Raw genomic sequence first — 16,917 nt, forward strand, 5'->3', positions numbered from 1 at the left:
TTTTGATAAACTTAGTTTTCTCCATAAACATGGGTAAATGATTAGATCTCTTGACAGATGTATTTTATCTGGGACCTTGAAACTCAAGTTTATATTGTAGCACATGACATAAGAATAAAGAATATTGACTTTTTTTAGGCGTAAGCAAGAACACTTATATCTTATATTTTACAAACAGAAAGAACTGAAGGCTCTACTTTGTGAAATTAAAATGTCTCAGCAAAATGTACCATTCACTATGCAGTACTGGAGACATCCTGGTGGGGTCGCTATGTCGGCACGCCGGGGCAAGGTCACATCGTGTACCGTTCTGCCGTACTCGCCCCTCACGCTTTCTGCTGGAGCAGCCTCTTCCCTTCCTTCCCTCTCCACTTACTGCCGCACAGCCATGGCGGACAGCGCGAGCGAGAGCGACACCGACGGAGCGGGGAGCAGCTCGGCCACCCCGATGTCATCCTCCGCTTCCAATTCTGGGAAACCAAGTATAGTCATTTCACAGTTTCGCCTGGAGGAACTGACGAACCGCCTTGCATCGTTGCAGCAAGAGAACAAAGTTCTGAAAATTGAGCTTGAGACGTTTAAACTAAAGTGCAAAGCCCTGCAGGAGGAGAATCGGGACCTCCGCAAAGCTAGCGTCACCATTGTGAGTAACGTTAGCCAGCTAACTAGCTACACGCTGTTCTCATGCAACCAAGTATGTTGCATTTGTCAGCAAGTTAGCTGTGGCTGGTGGTATTTATTTAGTGGGGGCTGGTCCTAGCTAACAAATTCGGGGCGCTATGTGGTGATATTACTCAAAAATGAGCACAACTCTTGGATGTTTTGCTAGCTTTGCTAATAGTTAGCTTGTTGCTAAGTAAGCCAGCGGGGTAGCGTTTGCCAGGTGGTTGGGCAATGACTGGCAGCTACTTTGCTTTGTTGTGCTTTGGCTTGCTAAAAAGCTCCAGGACGAACATGTGCACCACACCTTGATGGTCTGTTAGCTGATTACTCACAGTACTGTCACTACGTTATAACCAAGAAGGATACAGTAACTGAGTTAATAAATAGCCGTGTAGCAATGTTGGCACATGCTGACGCCTCGTATGTCTTCATGCTGGGTTAATCAGTCAAGCTTCGTAGATATGTGAAAGCGATCTGTCGGACGGGTGGGGGATATTTAGGCCAAACTTTACGACGTAGCGGCATGCCACGCCATTAACATGGACAGGTCGACCTCCCTGCTCACCACTTAACAATTTCGGGAGTTGTGTGTAGCTAATATACGGGGCGACTCGGTCGTATTGAAAAGTTGACATATTGTTTCTGCTTGATGAACCCAGTTTAGCCATGAGGACATTGAAGAAGAGATGGGAAATGAGACTGGCAAGGACAGACATATCATCACTGTAATGTTAGCTGCCGTGGCTGTCCCAACACACTTCTCCTTTGCCCTCCCTGCTGCAGTCTTCCTTTCATTAAAAAGTCGACCTCTACTGCAATACCTCTTGACTCCTTTGAGAAAAGTATGTTTCCTCGTTGACTTACAGACTTCCCTGCAGGCAGATTTGGTGGAGCATCTGTCTATTTTTTTTACAGACACATCTAATTATTTTTTACACATACAGTTTTATAGTAAAATAGATGATTAAAATGTTAATATTTTTTTGATTGATTGGAGACTTTACTGACCAATGCAGAAATTTCTTTTTGTGTTAGTACTGACCTTCCAATTTTTGTTTAATTTTTTTTTCTTTATAGGGACTAAGACACACAAAAGAAGAAGTACCTTTTAAGACTACTTCCATTTAAACAGTAACTTGTAGGTTGATGTGTTTATAGTCTAAGAATGGTGGGAGTTGCTTGTCTTGACGTGTTTATTAAATACAGAGTGTTGTTTTATTTGACCTGCTAACCCAAAAGCAAAAAGAGGGGTGTATCATATGTTTTCTTATGTTACCCATGTTTTGACAGAACTTATGTAAAAGCTCCTGATTCATTGAAACGTTTACATGTTTCCTGCTCAAAGTTCAACCTTGTCCCTTAAAGGGCTTTGGTTAGCATAGCATTATAAATATCTGAAAGGAAGCTATCTGCTTCAAATGCAGACATTGTCAGCGGAAGAAAGGTGTGAGTTTGTTGTGTAGAAAAGTGAACCCTGTATGAAACCGGTCACGTCACATTCAGGGCTTCAGCATGCAAAAAAAACCAACACATTTTTACCTACCTCTTTTATTTTGAAGTGCGAAAAGCCCTTTGGCAGCACATAGCATATGAATTTGTTTAAATGTGTAAAACCCTTAGCTATCCCATGATTTACTGAGGATTTCGTTCATCAGATTTCTTAGCACATTATCCACTTTGCAGGAGTCTTAGCTTCCCGCACATACGGCTGTACTGTGCTGTTCCAATTTAATCAGGATAAAGATGAAAACATTATCCCATGCCAGGTTGCTAGAGTCTGTTTAACTGACGTTTCCTTTGGCACTGTCCCCATTTGTTTTATGTTGCACAGCAAGCAAGAGCCGAGCAGGAGGAAGAGTTTATCAGCAACACCTTGTTCAAGAAGATCCAAGCTCTCCAGAAGGAGAAGGAGACCTTGGCAGTCAACTATGAAAAGGAAGAAGAATTTCTGACGAATGAACTGTCGAGGAAACTTATGCAAGTGAGTGATCAGATCAACGGGCGGGGGATCGGCTTTGGAGAATTGCCAAACTTTCAGAGTTTTGACCAGTTTTTGTTCAGTGATCATTAGCGGATGATTTAAGCACATCTTGAAGATAATTTTAGAGACTTTGTACATCGTCATGTTTTTTGTATCAAACTCATTTTGTCATCCATCAAAAATTTTGGTGCTAGAAATTTCACCTCAGTTGGCTGTATTGCCTCAAAAGTGAACTTAATTGGTGCTCCATTTCAGCCAACTTTATGTAAAAGTGGGCCAAGGAAAATGTTCCTTCACCAAATATTGTGTATTTACAGGTAAAGGTATAACATCCTACTTATAATTGTGTATAATTCAGGATGCGTTTCTGATGCAGAAGCAGTTTCCAGGAACATGAACACATTTTGTATGCAGTGTTGGTCAGGTGGATCTCCTGGATTCTTACCTGAACCAAGGGTGGAGTTTCATGAAGGGTGATTTCTTACCTGTTAAATATTTCCAGTATTTTGTTTCACTCATGTCCCAGATTAAACCTGTTGAGCGTTCATGTTTTCTCTTAAATCATATATTTATATTTGTTTGCAAACATCGTATTCGAACCCAGCCATGGTTCTGTGAGCTGACGTTTAAATGCATTCATAAAGTCAGACACACCGGAAATCTGAATTAAATGAAGTGTAGACTTCTCCTTTAGTGCTTGTGGAAGGTAACCATTGTTAAATATTCACAAGGTATGGCTGTAGAGCTCTGGGTTGTAATCTTGAATAGTTTGTGTCTTCTTATATAAGAAAGTTCTGACAATATTCATTGAGCTACTGCTGGAGGCAACGTGTGGCGAAGAGGTAGACCCCATAATCACAGGCTATTAGTACTCGACACTGCCGCCTGGGATTCAGTTCCTGACCTTGGGACCTTTGCCTCATATCTCCCCCTGGCCCCTAACCCCTTTCTCTCTCTGCCCAGTTCTTGCCTGTTTGCTGCAAATTAAGGCACCAAAATCTTCGAACAAATCAGCTACTTTTACACCTTTATCTGGAGATTAGAATTACTTTAATTATAAGGTACTTGCTGTGACAGAATAATAAGTTACATATTGCTATTAATCACAACTTATTTGTGACCAGATCAAAAGTTAAAGTAGGTGTTACTTACATATGCTATTTTAACATCTTACAATTTTGTCCATTTGCCTTAATCTCAAACCAAACTTAAAAACATTGATATTTTGTACATTTTAAAAACTTGCATTTGAAGAATTTCAGACTCACAATGGATGGAAACATTTTAATTCTCAGTCCCAGTGGTGACATTGTTTCTGATCTGGTTTTCTCTGCTTCAGGGGCAAAAAAACAAAAACCGTTTGGAATATGATAGCTCTGCAATGTCTAGCTGAAATGAAACCAAACAAGCAAATGTTCAGAGTCAAATGTGGGAGATAGAAAAATACAGTTTAAAGTCTTAACCTGGTTGGACAGCAGACTGTCTCCAACTTTGAATTTAAGCCTGCCCTGTGTGTTGAGAAACTCACTATAGAAACAGCTAAATGTGTTATTTGGTTGTAACGGGGTAAATAAAATGTCCTTTGAAGAATGAGAACAGAGAAATCTGTAGCTGCAGACTACTGTAGGAGGGAGGATGCATTGCGGAAGCCAAAATAGTCTGCAAGTTGATTAAAAATGACTGCTATTTACTGAATATCTCTATTCACATGAATACTGTGGACTGAGAACTAATTGTGTGTGAATTCAGCTTATTGGTAGCATCCACAATGTAGGAAACATTTCCACTAATGAACAGGTATCAAAATAAAAAGGCTTTTTCCCCCCCTCTTTCCAGTATTTCACATTAAGTGAATTTAAATTATTTTTCCATATTGGTTAGCGAGTTATGTAATTCACAACAGGGATGCTCTGATCTGCTCTGCTGGGCCGCACCCTGGTTTTGTTTTTAATTCATGAGCCCAAAGTTTTGTGGTTGCCATGTAATTTTTTCCTGTCTGTCTCTCTGGGAAGTTCGTCCCCAAATTCAGTACAATATTTTGTTTTACTCCAGGTATGTAAGCCAAATTTATAAATCTTTATTCAGGCTGCTGCTCTTGCTCATATTTTGTCTTTTGTTTTTGTACATTGCATGCATTTTGTTCATCCCCCTTTTTCCTTTGTCTGCCTTTCTGTTATAGCTCCAGCATGAGAAGGCGGAGCTGGAGCAGCACTTGGAGCAGGAGCAGGAGTTCCAGGTCAACAAGTTAATGAAAAAGATTAAGAAAATGGAGAATGAAACCATCTCGAAGCAGTTAACCCTGGAACAGGTAGGCTTATTCTTGAAGACAAAAGCGTCTATTAGCCCCTATCAGCTCAGCTACAGTTTTAATGTTTGCATATTTTCCTTGTTCTTCTTTACATGTTTTTATTTGTGGCAGCAGCAGGCTCTCCCAGCTGGAAATGAACTTTACTGCAGCAGTCTTTTTTAAAAAAAATTAACTATCTGTATTTACAGAAAAAGCTTCAAGATTAATGTATAAAACCCCCAAGGATTATGCTCTGCAGAATCTTTTTTTTTCTCCATAAATTTAGTTTAATGATGCCAGAAAGAACAAAAAGAATCTTATTTTTTCTTTTTTATATCAGACAGAAATTAAATAGAGTCATCATTCTCACAGGATATAAACTGTTTGCTCTCAGCATTATTGTAGAATATGGCTGCAAGAAGAAAACTATGCTTTAGCTCTCAGTACAAGGACTTTCCCTGCTATTCTCTGTGTTGTCATGTAGCTGCCTGCTGCCCTCATCACTGCCTATATAACAGAAGAACCTTCACCATGTAGTTCAGTTCCTACAATGTGACCATATTGCATCAGCATGCTGGACATTTTTTGAGAGAGTATATGATTATTATTGTCAAATTCTGAAATTTACACACACTTAAGATTACAGTTTAGAAAAACCCAGATGAGAATACAGCAGGTTTCTACGTTTCTGTTTGGTTAATTCCCAGTATTTTTGCTGGTATGGCGATGGATCAGTGTCCTGGACATTAGTATGTTTTGTTGCAAAATGTACATTTCAGCCCTAGAATGGTGTGAAAATGCCAGTTGAAAGCTTGTGAGGGTGTCATCACTCTGTAAAATCAGGTGCGTGCTAGTAAGGGTTAAATAGGCTTCTCAGAGAAGAGGAAGCCATTACTCCTACAGGAACATAAACAGCCAGATTAGTTTGTAAATTACCTCAACGACACAGACCTTCATTTTGGAGACATGGGATCTGATGAGACTAAAATTTGAATTTGTAGTATTTGAAGGGTATGGCCAGTGACAATAAGCATACCTGGATTCAACTGAATATATGGGGAAAACACATGCTCAGTGTTTTTGTGAATTAATCAGCAGCCTGAAAGTCAGGTGACGGGTTTTTTGTGTACTGCACTGTTGATTCGGCTTGCTTTACTTTATGAGGACGTTCTGACAGATCTGTCAGGTTTCGTCCACACAAAAAACAAAATGCCTGTTTTTGTATTTACCAATGTGAGGTAAATACTTTCCAGTCCTGAAACCTGAAGTTGGTTTCTATTTTCATGAATCTCGCTGTGAATGCTCCAATCAAACCAGCAGGCTATCATATTACTCCTGTCTTCGATTCCTTGATGCAGATCAGTCTCTTCTTCCTCGGGGAACAATATGCCAGAGCTTTTCTTTTATAGACTGACAGGTACACACTGCAGCCAGAAAAAAACAAAAAAAAAAACACAGTCCATCCCTTCAATCTTGCAGCAATTGGCATCACCAAGGGTAGATTTGATCTGGGGTTTCAACTCTCAACTACCCACCCCAAAGGTGTGTGTATGGCTTTTTATGTTCCAAGAGTCTGAACATGGAGGACATTTATGGCGCTGGGTAATTTTTTTGACATGTTTGTGCTCTTAAATGTGTGACGGGCCAAAATACGGTGGTTCTTTATGCAACAGTTTTATCAGGATGTAGTTCTTGGATTTGAGTTATAGATTTCTTTTGTATGGTCGCTTCACAACATCAGAGGTTTTTCTGTCTCTGAATTCCATTTCTTTGCCTTTTCTGTTTCTCAGTTGAGGAGGGAGAAGATTGACCTCGAGAACACATTAGAGCAAGAACAGGAAGCCCTCGTCAACAGGCTGTGGAAGCGCATGGACAAACTGGAGGCGGAGAAAAGGTAGAAAACTGCAGTCTCTCGGCAGCTTTGTGTAAACAGAATTGTTAAAAGATAACTTCTTCAAGATGAACATTTTATTGTCGTGTGAGGAATGGTTCTAATTTATGAAACCAAGGCTGGAGCACATTTTACCTGACATGTTTCTTCCATACACAGGACATTTCCTTATTGGAACGTTTTGTTCTCCGCACTTCAGAACTGTGTGTCTCCTAAAAAAATGCGAATATGGTTATCTAGATTAGGTTTATCGTGTGATTAAAATACTGTTTATATTTGTTCATTTTAATTTTACAGCAAAGGGAACTTTAGTTTATTTAGAAGCAAAAGCCACACTCTGTCGATTATTTAGATTGCAAAATATAACATTAACATTTTGTGTTAATATTATATTTACTTAACATTAACTGTTTTTATTAGTACAAATGTAATTTTAAATCTACTTTAAATTTACAAGCCCATTTCTTTCTAAAAGTAGATTCATTTAATGCCAATGGGCAGAGTTGCACTAATTAAAATCACAATTTCTGTAACAAATTATTTTTCAAGTCTTGAAACAAAAAAACAAATATTTTTAGGCAAATTATAATCAGACATCAATAGAGAGCACATTTGTGTAAAGTCCTTTTCTATTCATATGTTCTGTAAAAGTTGCTTAAGCTAAATGGTTTTTTTTGTTTTGTTTTTATTAAAGCATCTATGGCATCTATGTTTCTAAATTAACATTGTATCTTTCTTTTAAACTAGAATTCTTCAGGAAAAGTTGGACCAGCCCGTATCGGCTCCTCCATCTCCAAGAGACGTTTCCATGGAAATAGACTCACCGGAGAACATGATGCGGCATATCCGCTTCCTGAAGAACGAGGTGGAGAGACTCAAGAAAAGCCTGCGCACCACGGAGCTGCAGCGTAAGTTTTCACTCTCCTCCATCACATGATCCAAGGTGTGTAAGTTGGCCTTCCTTGATAATTTAATGACTAGTAAAACTAACTCATGTAAACGAAGGTGAAGAGTTTGTTCTGCCCTGTTTTATCTGGTATCACAAAGACCATTGAGAACAATGTGTCTTGTTTCATGGCATTAGGTTTGTTTCAGCTTCATGACCTCGAGCTTCTCTGGATGCAATAAACCAATGTTGTGACTGAAAGTCTATAAAACTGACCTTTTTAAATAGGGTTTATCTCCGGTCTTTATTTTAAAAAGGTAACCAGTGTTTTGTCTTCACTTTATTATTATAGCCTTATCAAAAAGCACACATTTGAAAATGTTGACGTCACTATGAAAACGGTTAAAATAAATAACTAAAGTAAACAAATAGTGGTTTATGAAAACTCGCAATCAAAGGTGTTTGCTTTGGGGAGGGATCTCTCTCTGTAGAGATTTTTTTTTAAACAAAGCTGAAAAAGTTGCAAAGATGTTTTTATTTGTACTGTTTTTATATCCCACAGTCAGCATTTTTGCTTTCCCAACTCTAGCTGTTGGCAAACTTTTACAAAAGTCCCACGGTAAGTGAGGAAGTTTGAATCACCAGAGATTGCTGCGAGTGATTTGGAAATTGTTTCATGGCCGGGTGACAACAAAGCCGATGCAGTGATTGTAACAGCTGATCGACTTATGCATCTACATCATCTGTAAATGTTTTGAATGGAAATATTTAACTTAGATATTTGTTTTCAGTGGACTCCAGTTAAGGTTTTATGATATATTGTATTATAAAGTACTGGAATCTCTTCTCTACTGTTACAGGGGATAGTTTGAATGATAATCTGTTCAAGGTTATCCATGTCTTTAATGGTATTGTATAATGTATGCCTCGGCAGCCATACAGACAATAAAGGATGGATAGGTTATTTAAAAAACATGCACCAATCAGAATTATATGGGGTTTTTTAACTCTAGTTTTTTTGTGTCACAAGTAGATACTGTTTTTTTTTTGTTTTTTTTTTTAAGACTATTCATCTTTCATCTTAAGGAGCAACATTTTAAGCAGGGGTAAAGCAGGGATAAATTCTCCATAAAATAGCTGTGGGTCATTTTTTACACAGGAAGCAGAGGTGACATCATGCCACATGTGTGAGAAAAATCACTGTAGAAATGCTGAACTCTGTTAAGCATCAGTAAAACAGACTGGATGCAAAGCAAGGTAGACTTTGGATTGTATCTTTCTGCTTTTTTACCACTAGGGGGAGATGTAAACAAACTTGGTGAAAGACATTCACAACAAGACTGCCATGACATTCCTCTTTGCTTGTCTTATAACCAGCTGTGTTATCCAAGACTGGCATTGACCCACTTTGTAGGGAAAACAAAAACATTGTAATGCACAAACTGGGTTATTTTGTGAGAATACTGGAACACAGTGTGCCATTGTTCGGGTATCTCTGTTTTTGTGTGCTGGTTCGACTAACTGAATATTGCTTCAGGTGTTCTGTATTTGACCACCCTGTATTATATCTGTGAAAAAATCTCATGTTTTTTTCCCTTTTTTGTCTGTCTAGACACGGAGAAGCGTGCGCAGTACATAGAGGAGGAGCGGCAGATGCGGGAGGAGAACATTCGATTGCAGAGAAAGCTTCAGAGGGAAATGGAGCGCAGGGAGGCGCTGTGCCGGCAGCTGTCAGAGAGCGAGTCCAGTCTGGAGATGGATGATGAGAGGTAAAAGGTGCAATATGCCACAGTAAAGGTTGCCACTTGGGTCAGAGTAATTCTGACTTCTACTGGTGTACAAAATTATATCCACCAGTTACTTCAATAGATACGTCAGATATTCTTCATCAGAGTCCTGACCAAAGTTTTGAAAGCATTTAACTTGTTGGCGTTTAGTTTGAACATCGTAAATTAAACAACGGGTCATTAAACCTGCTAGTTTGAAGAGATTGAAAATCAAAACAAAGATGAATAACAATGCAAGACTGCTGTTCAGATTACAACTTGGCACCAAACACTTGAATTTGGCTTCCTCTCTTTTTAAGGTGGAACTTGTGCAGTAACTTGCAGAAGACCAAACCTCTGTCTTGTTACAATTTGAGGCTGAAAAGTTCTGAGTATTTTAACAGGATTTTATGTGATTAACACAAAATAGTGCATAATTGTAAAGTGCTTTTCATAAATACAATCATGAAATCTGTGACATGAAAATTCTTTTAACTAGATTGAATGTGAGGAGTAGTCATTCACCTTTTTCAGGATTAATTATGTTGAACCCTCAGAGGCAACCATGAACCCAGTGGCCACTTAGCCAGAGTGCCAGTGTTTGTTTTTCAGAGATAAAACCACCCAGGAGGTGAGCCATTGATAATTGACTCCACCAAAAGGCCTTTATGTAAGAGTGGCCAGGTGGACATGTTAAGGTAGTTTCCCTTCAGTAAAGTGTAGGGATGTTTTTCTGTGGCAGAAACTGGGCGACTGGTCCTGCCAATTAAACCTGAATAAACTGAAGATTAAAAAAATGCTAGTTTCACGGGCATATTGGACATGCCCGTGAAACATGCTAGTTTCACGGGCATGTCCGTGAAACATGCTCGTGAAGAAAGAAGTGCTTTCTTTCACTTGTAAGAAAGCATTAAACTGATGTAAGTCCAAAAAAAAAAAAATTGCAAATGAAACTATTTGCATGAAAATTGCATTAAAGGTGTCAACTTTGCATTATTTGGTAAATAACACTTTTAAAGCAAAGTTGCATTAAAACTCGCTTTAAAAGTCAATTAGTTGTCACCTTTACATTTAAAAAGTGACTGACTTGAAACAAGCTCCTGTATCTTGCAGAACATATTCCTTGTAAGTTTGTTTTTGTCCTATTCCAAGTGTTTGTAGATATTTCTACTAGGAGCTAAACTAAAATACTTGGAGTCCAGGTGATTTCCTGCTTTGTTTATAAGTCTACAATGTCTGCTTTATCGAACTGATTGGGGCATTAAGGGATTGTTAGCTGTTAGCATGCTAATACAATGACCACAAACTATGCAGAACTCCTTCACACAAAAAAACATTTACTGGTTCATTGGCAAAAGTGCTACAACATGCAGGACCGTGTTGCCTGCCATTTGTGCAGCTACTTCAGAGTTAAAAATAACACCAAACAATACAACATTAGATTTTCCTGGCTTCAGGTGTCTGCTGGGTGTTTGAATTTTAGGGTGCGACACATCTTTGACACCACAGGGTGTGGAGAACACATGATACCATGATACCGACTGAAAGTAAACCAAATCATTCTAGGTCATGGGTTGTCGATTTTATGACTGGGAGCTGTAACATAAGATAGCAAAAACCAGTCACATAATTCTGTATTATTAAGGATACATCCAAATGGACAGACTTAGACTGGATCTGTATTGAAAAATCAATAGAAACTTGTATGTTTATTGTAGCTTAGCAATATTACACCCATATCACATTGAGCATCTATGATCACATCTACAATCTGTCTTGCTTCAGACTGACTTGAAAGTGATCTTCCTGTTTACCTGTCATACCACTAATCTAACTCCAGTTTCTCCATTTATGGCTTTCTGCCTTTATAACTCAGTCAGTTTATGCATTTATATGTTTTTTCGCAGGTTTTCATAAGGTTGTCTGATTTTTCTCAGGTACTTTAATGAGATGTCTGCACAAGGCCTGCGAGCGAGGACCGTGTCCAGCCCCATCCCCTACACTCCTTCCCCCAGCTCCAGTCGACCCATATCACCTGGTGAGGACAAAACATCAATAAAAAGCACCTTTGATGTCAATTATTGTGACTTTTATCTTTGATCCAAGTTTTATCTTTGTGACAAAGATTGTATGGTAATTGTTCTGTGTCTAAAATGGTGCAAACATTCATAAACAAGGTATCTGATCTTCATCTGACTGAAGATACGTCCTCAAGGGCTTTTGGACTAGAAAACCTATTTTTAATTTTATATCTTTAATATCTTTCAAATGCATTACTGAACCCGGTTTCAGTATAGTTTAAACTAAGAAAAGCTATATTTACTAGTGAAAGTTGCAATAAAACCAAAACAGTTTGAACACACAACCAGTCATTGAAAGATTTGACAGGGGTTGGCAAAACAGAGTCGAGTGTAGTCAGGTGATTTAGTGCTATATTTTGCCAACCCTAGTTTATAGGTATTAGTGTTGCTTTTTACAGTTCTCAAAGTGCAGTTCAGGTCACCAGTCATGCATAGCTCGCAGTGTTCCTGCTGAATTTATAGCTTTTGTCTTGCACAACTCCATTGGGTTGGAATTGTGACATTGGAATCTGGTACCAGCCATCAGCATTTGTTGAAAGGTCAAATTTACGACTTACTGTTGCTCTCACAGTAAAGATGTCTTCAGAGTCGCCTTACTTTCAGTAGTCTGTAATTCAGATTTTGCAAAAGATCGGAGCCAACAAAGAAATTAATAGCAGCAAACTCATCTCCGTTTGGTGCTGCTTACTACAATTTGACCAACTTTGACATCTTCCTACCAAACACAAAATGTGAAATGAAGCAAGAATATCGAATTAAATAATTTAAACACATGCAGCTATTCACTTCCATTTCTCTGGTTTAAATATCGCTCCAAATGGGAGATTACTCTAAATTTCACTCCACCTTCTCTTCCAGGGCTCTCATATGGGACTCACACAGTCGGCTTCACCCCTCCAGCAACGCTGTCCAGAGCTGCCATTTCCCACTACAACACCCCCGCCCTGCACATCCACGGAAGCTCCTCTCATGCCGTAACAGTAAGTAACATGCACAAGTTATTGTCCCCAACTCTTTAAAATATTGGTGGAGCTCTTAGGAGAGTGTTGACCTCCAGTCTTAAAGGGCGAGTGTGCTTTGTATGTTTCTGCTTTAACACAGCAGATTCAAAAGTTTGAATGATCTCCTCAACATGTCATCAAATTTTACAGCAGCCTGCTATTGGCTCGTTCATTGATTCAAGTTTGTTGAGCTACTAAAGCAAACATGACATCAGTCTTTAAATACCGACTTTGTTTTACTCTGGTTTATCGTTTACAGATGTGGATAATAAAATAGAAAGCAACAGTAAACAAAAATCAACATGTACACTTTTTAGATCATAAAAATATCCCATTACAGCAGGTTTAAAATAGTACTTTTATGTACATTCAGCTAAGATATGTTTAGATGGCAAAATATAAATTCTAGTTTAACATCCAGGATTATTTAAATAGGTTTAAATTAGGAGTGCATTTATTTAAAACATTTTATATTGTCCCTTTTGAGATTTTCTTTAAATGCAAAGAAATGATAGCTTGTAATTTGTCATTACCAACTGTCCCTGGCCTAATTTCAGTCTTTGACTATTTGACTATAAGATTGACTCTGTTGATCGCTAATGTGCTCTTAGGGTTTATGTGTCTAATGTTTGAGTAGTGAAGTATCTCTTCGAGGATTTGAGTAATTGATGTGGACCACCACCATCTCCAAAAGCTCAGCCAGGGAGCATACTAGGCTCCTTTCAGATACAAAGCAACTGTCTGTAAAAACCACGTTAAATAAATGGTCTCTGGTACTGAAATATTCTTGATTTTTGAACAAAGGATGTCACAGACCTCAGTAAATTGTTTTAATGCTTGTTAAATCACTAGTCGCAAGACCTCAAGCTATACAATTCTTATTTGGAACAATGACTGTAAAGGTATTTTCTGCCTCTCGAATGTAATTTACACGCAGGAGGTTTTCACATGCAGATGTTTTGAATAGACATAATTGCAGCCTCAGTTCAGACATAAAGTAGCACCAGCCTGTCAGGAACAAACCACTTTTCATATAGTTCTGCAGTCAAATATTTCGAACTAAAACCTGGCAGAGAAAACTTTTGGTCTTGGTTCTAATATGGTTGCACTCTGTTGCTGATGTGGATTGTACTTTCTGCAGCTCATAAATGATCTAAAGTCAAGTCGATAGCATGTTCATGTTTTCAACAAGTTGATAGCAAAATGAGCGTACCCTGTTTACACAACTGTTTATGACTCAGTTGATGTTTTAATGAGCTGGTTATTGCAAGTGTTTGTTCTGGGGAAGCAACAATCCCTTATCAGCTATTGTATCTTTATATTCTGTCATGATTGCAACATATCAACACTGTTGGTCTTAAGATGTGGCTTAAATGTTGTTATTCATACAATGATGACTGAGATTCCCATGATGAGCAATGTAGGAACAGCTCTGGTCACATTTACACTTTTTTAGCTTCTCTTTGAAAGGATTTTAAACTGTAGAAGTGTAACTTTTTAAATTCTTTCTACACATTGACTCCATTTACCAACTCCTACCTATGTTGGCCACAATATATTATTAGCATTCAGTTTGTCTTTGGTTAAAAATCCCTTTGAAACAGGAGCAAAATATTTATGTTAAATTAATTTCCAAATAGTGCGTGGGGGTGTGCGTGTGTATATATGTACAATCAGAAAATAAATCTACAGTAAGTTCAGGTAGAGCACTCTATTTCTTTTACTAAAGTTAAGTTCCTGGTAAAATTGTGAATGAGTTAGTTATCATTTCCTAATTAAATACGAAACAAAAATTTTTGGACCCTAAAACACACCCTGCATGCATCCATGTTTCTTTCTCACCACATGTCAGAATCTCCACCCAGACTCTGAGGCGTTGAGCTTCAAAATGATCCTGTCTGAAAGATTAAAACCTCCCATTTCCTTTTAGTGGTCTGCATATCTGGAAACAATGTTCCTGCTCCTTTTTTACAGTGTTAAAGCACTTTCCTCCAGGAATGTCAAACCATGATCCTCGGGGAGCTGGTATCCATTAAGTTCTGCAGAATCTGACCCATTCATTGGATCGGTTGTCAGAGCAGGGGCAAACCTTGTGAGATCAGAAGTCTTAATATTCTTTTAGCCCTAAAAAAACTCCCAAGTCTCCTCTTCGATTAGCCACAATTCTGTCTTCTTGTCCGTTTGTACAAACATAACTCATATTTATTTTCTCTTTCTTTCTCAGAGGCCCTCCCCAAGAAGAAGCACCAGTCCTGACAAATTCAAACGTCCAACTCCACCGCCCTCTCCCAACACGCACTCAGGGGCCCAGCAGGCTCAGCCGCCACTCCCCCCACCAGCCCAGCCCATGGTCCAGTCCATGTCCTCCCCAGCAGCCATGTCACAGCATGCAGCGACAGCACCACCACAACCGCCTCCCTCCCAGCCTTAACGCCACACACGCCCGCGCATACACACACACACGAAGTCTCTTTGTCTTTGCGCATGACTGCGCATTGATTGCCACGATGCTACCGCTGCAACTTCCATCATTACCAGCTCTGGAAGTGAAGTTTCTTACTCTTAACAAAAGTCCACAAGACGCAGCTTCAGATGTTTCGGAGGGAAAAGGAAACAAGAAGGCAAACTCGGCCTCAGTGATGGCAGCAGCCAAACCCACACGTGGCGTTATTTAGTTACTCTCAAAAGGAATGGATGGATTTCAGAATAAAAGCTTCTGGGATTTGTAGGATAATTGTTCCACCCTCTGTCTCGTACCTGTTATGTTCTTTGTTTGGGACTCTAGCTGGTTGGAGTTGTTGTGGCGCTTCTAAGATAGCACAAACGGCACAGTTAGTGTGTTTCATGGTGGTGTTTTATTATAGGTTGGATGTTTGGATCAGTGGATGTACAGCTAGAGAACTGGATGGATTGATAGATGGTTATTTTTTTCATGCCTATAATACGACATAGCAGTAATTTCCTGCACTCCAGTTCTCCCCTGTTGTCTTCTAAGCCGTGTCATCATGACTCCAAGTTAATCGTGGCTTTGATTAGGTCCTCAAAAAGTGTCGTGGAAGGATGTTCTCCGTTAACAGGGCATTGGATCAAAACAGAGCCTGCAATGCAGTTACTTTAGTTCCCGAAAGCCTTGAGTTTAAAACGAAAGTTTAAAAAGAAAAAAAAAAAAAAGCATCCATGAAGATGGACACTGGTACATAAACCAGAGATAAATGTCACCAAATATAGTCCAAGGTGTTGCAGCTTAGTCATGTACTCAGTCTTCTCTCTGATCTCTCTAGCTGGTGTATTTCTGAAAGCTTCTATCATCCTAATGGATATTTCTCATCAGAAAAAAAAAGAAAAAAAAAGCATAAGTCTCTTTACACTAAATATACATACTGCTAAAGCATTCTGACTGAATGGTACTGTTGACTAAATTTCTATGTATGATTAAAGCTCTTGACATGACGACACCTGCTTTGTCAGTTTTATGGGCAATTGCTTCTTGTTTGTAATCCTGTGAGGGTATAAAAAGCAACCCAATTACAGCCGTCTGTTATGAGTTTTCCTAGGCAAAAATCCATTGATTTTTATGCACATATTTATCAGATCACTGTGTATTTAGCCTGCCTGTAATGTTTCTTTGTGGAAGTTAGCATATCTTACATTCTAACAGTAATTGATGGAGAATGTTTGTGCCTTAAATAAATCTGCACCATCTAAAAGCCCAATGTGATACTGTACAAAGACAATGCTTCTGATGAGGGGATTCTTAGTAAATGTCCAGCGCTGTACGACAGGTGAGTCCGTTTTAGACCCTAGTGCCGTTATGGTTCGGTAACATTAAAGCAGCTTTTACTTTGCAAGTTGTGTGTAAATTTCTAATTTTGTTCATTGAAGTCATTGTTTTTCAATAAGACATGGTCTGAATCCTGTCAGACCAATGGTATTGGTCTGACAGGATTCCTGCAGGGTCTTAATAAGTCTTCAGTTTAAAAGGCTCGAAACATCTCTGATGCATCCAGATTTTCAACAACAGCTTTAAATTACGTTTGGTTTCGTTATACATTTGGACACATCTTCACTCAAGTTTCTCTCTTGGATTTTGTGTCAAAAACATTGTTCCAGGTGCTGCTATGTTAAAATTTCTTTTGATGTCCAGAGATGAAGGGATAGAAAAAAATAATAAATACAATTGACATTAGTAATATCTTGAGTTACCTTAATTTGCTTGCCATTAATTCTAATTCATAAAACCATAAACAGCCCAAAGATTCACATATGTTTGACAAGACATCTGCTTAAATGTCTTGCTCTAAATTTTTTCTTTATGCATTTAAAGATCTGAATAAAATACTTAATTATGATTTATAGCTAGC

General features: G+C 38.6%; 1 protein-coding gene across 1 annotated transcript; it reads left to right on the top strand.

The window, feature by feature from the left end:
* The first annotated feature begins 286 nt into the window (after positions 1 to 286).
* LOC116713063 (coiled-coil domain-containing protein 6) lies at positions 287 to 16,266 on the top strand. Its single transcript, XM_032552982.1, has 9 exons — positions 287 to 643; positions 2,495 to 2,644; positions 4,824 to 4,952; positions 6,722 to 6,825; positions 7,570 to 7,730; positions 9,321 to 9,477; positions 11,412 to 11,512; positions 12,414 to 12,535; positions 14,781 to 16,266. The coding sequence occupies exons 1-9, from the start codon at positions 389 to 391 to the stop codon at positions 14,985 to 14,987; spliced, it is 1,386 nt and encodes a 461-aa protein (XP_032408873.1). The 5' UTR covers positions 287 to 388; the 3' UTR covers positions 14,988 to 16,266.
* The last annotated feature ends 651 nt before the right edge of the window (positions 16,267 to 16,917 follow it).

Source organism: Xiphophorus hellerii, chromosome 22 (assembly GCF_003331165.1).
Source record: "Xiphophorus hellerii strain 12219 chromosome 22, Xiphophorus_hellerii-4.1, whole genome shotgun sequence".
Taxonomy (NCBI): domain Eukaryota; kingdom Metazoa; phylum Chordata; class Actinopteri; order Cyprinodontiformes; family Poeciliidae; genus Xiphophorus; species Xiphophorus hellerii.

Excerpts from the sequence above, each read along its gene's own strand:
- LOC116713063 (XM_032552982.1), top strand. The coding sequence starts at position 389 with ATGGCGGACAGCGCGAGCGAGAGCGACACCGACGGAGCGGGGAGCAGC. Across the intron at positions 11,513-12,413 it reads CAGTCGACCCATATCACCTG|GGCTCTCATATGGGACTCAC; the intron begins GTGAGGACAAAA and ends CTTCTCTTCCAG. Across the intron at positions 12,536-14,780 it reads GCTCCTCTCATGCCGTAACA|AGGCCCTCCCCAAGAAGAAG; the intron begins GTAAGTAACATG and ends TTTCTTTCTCAG.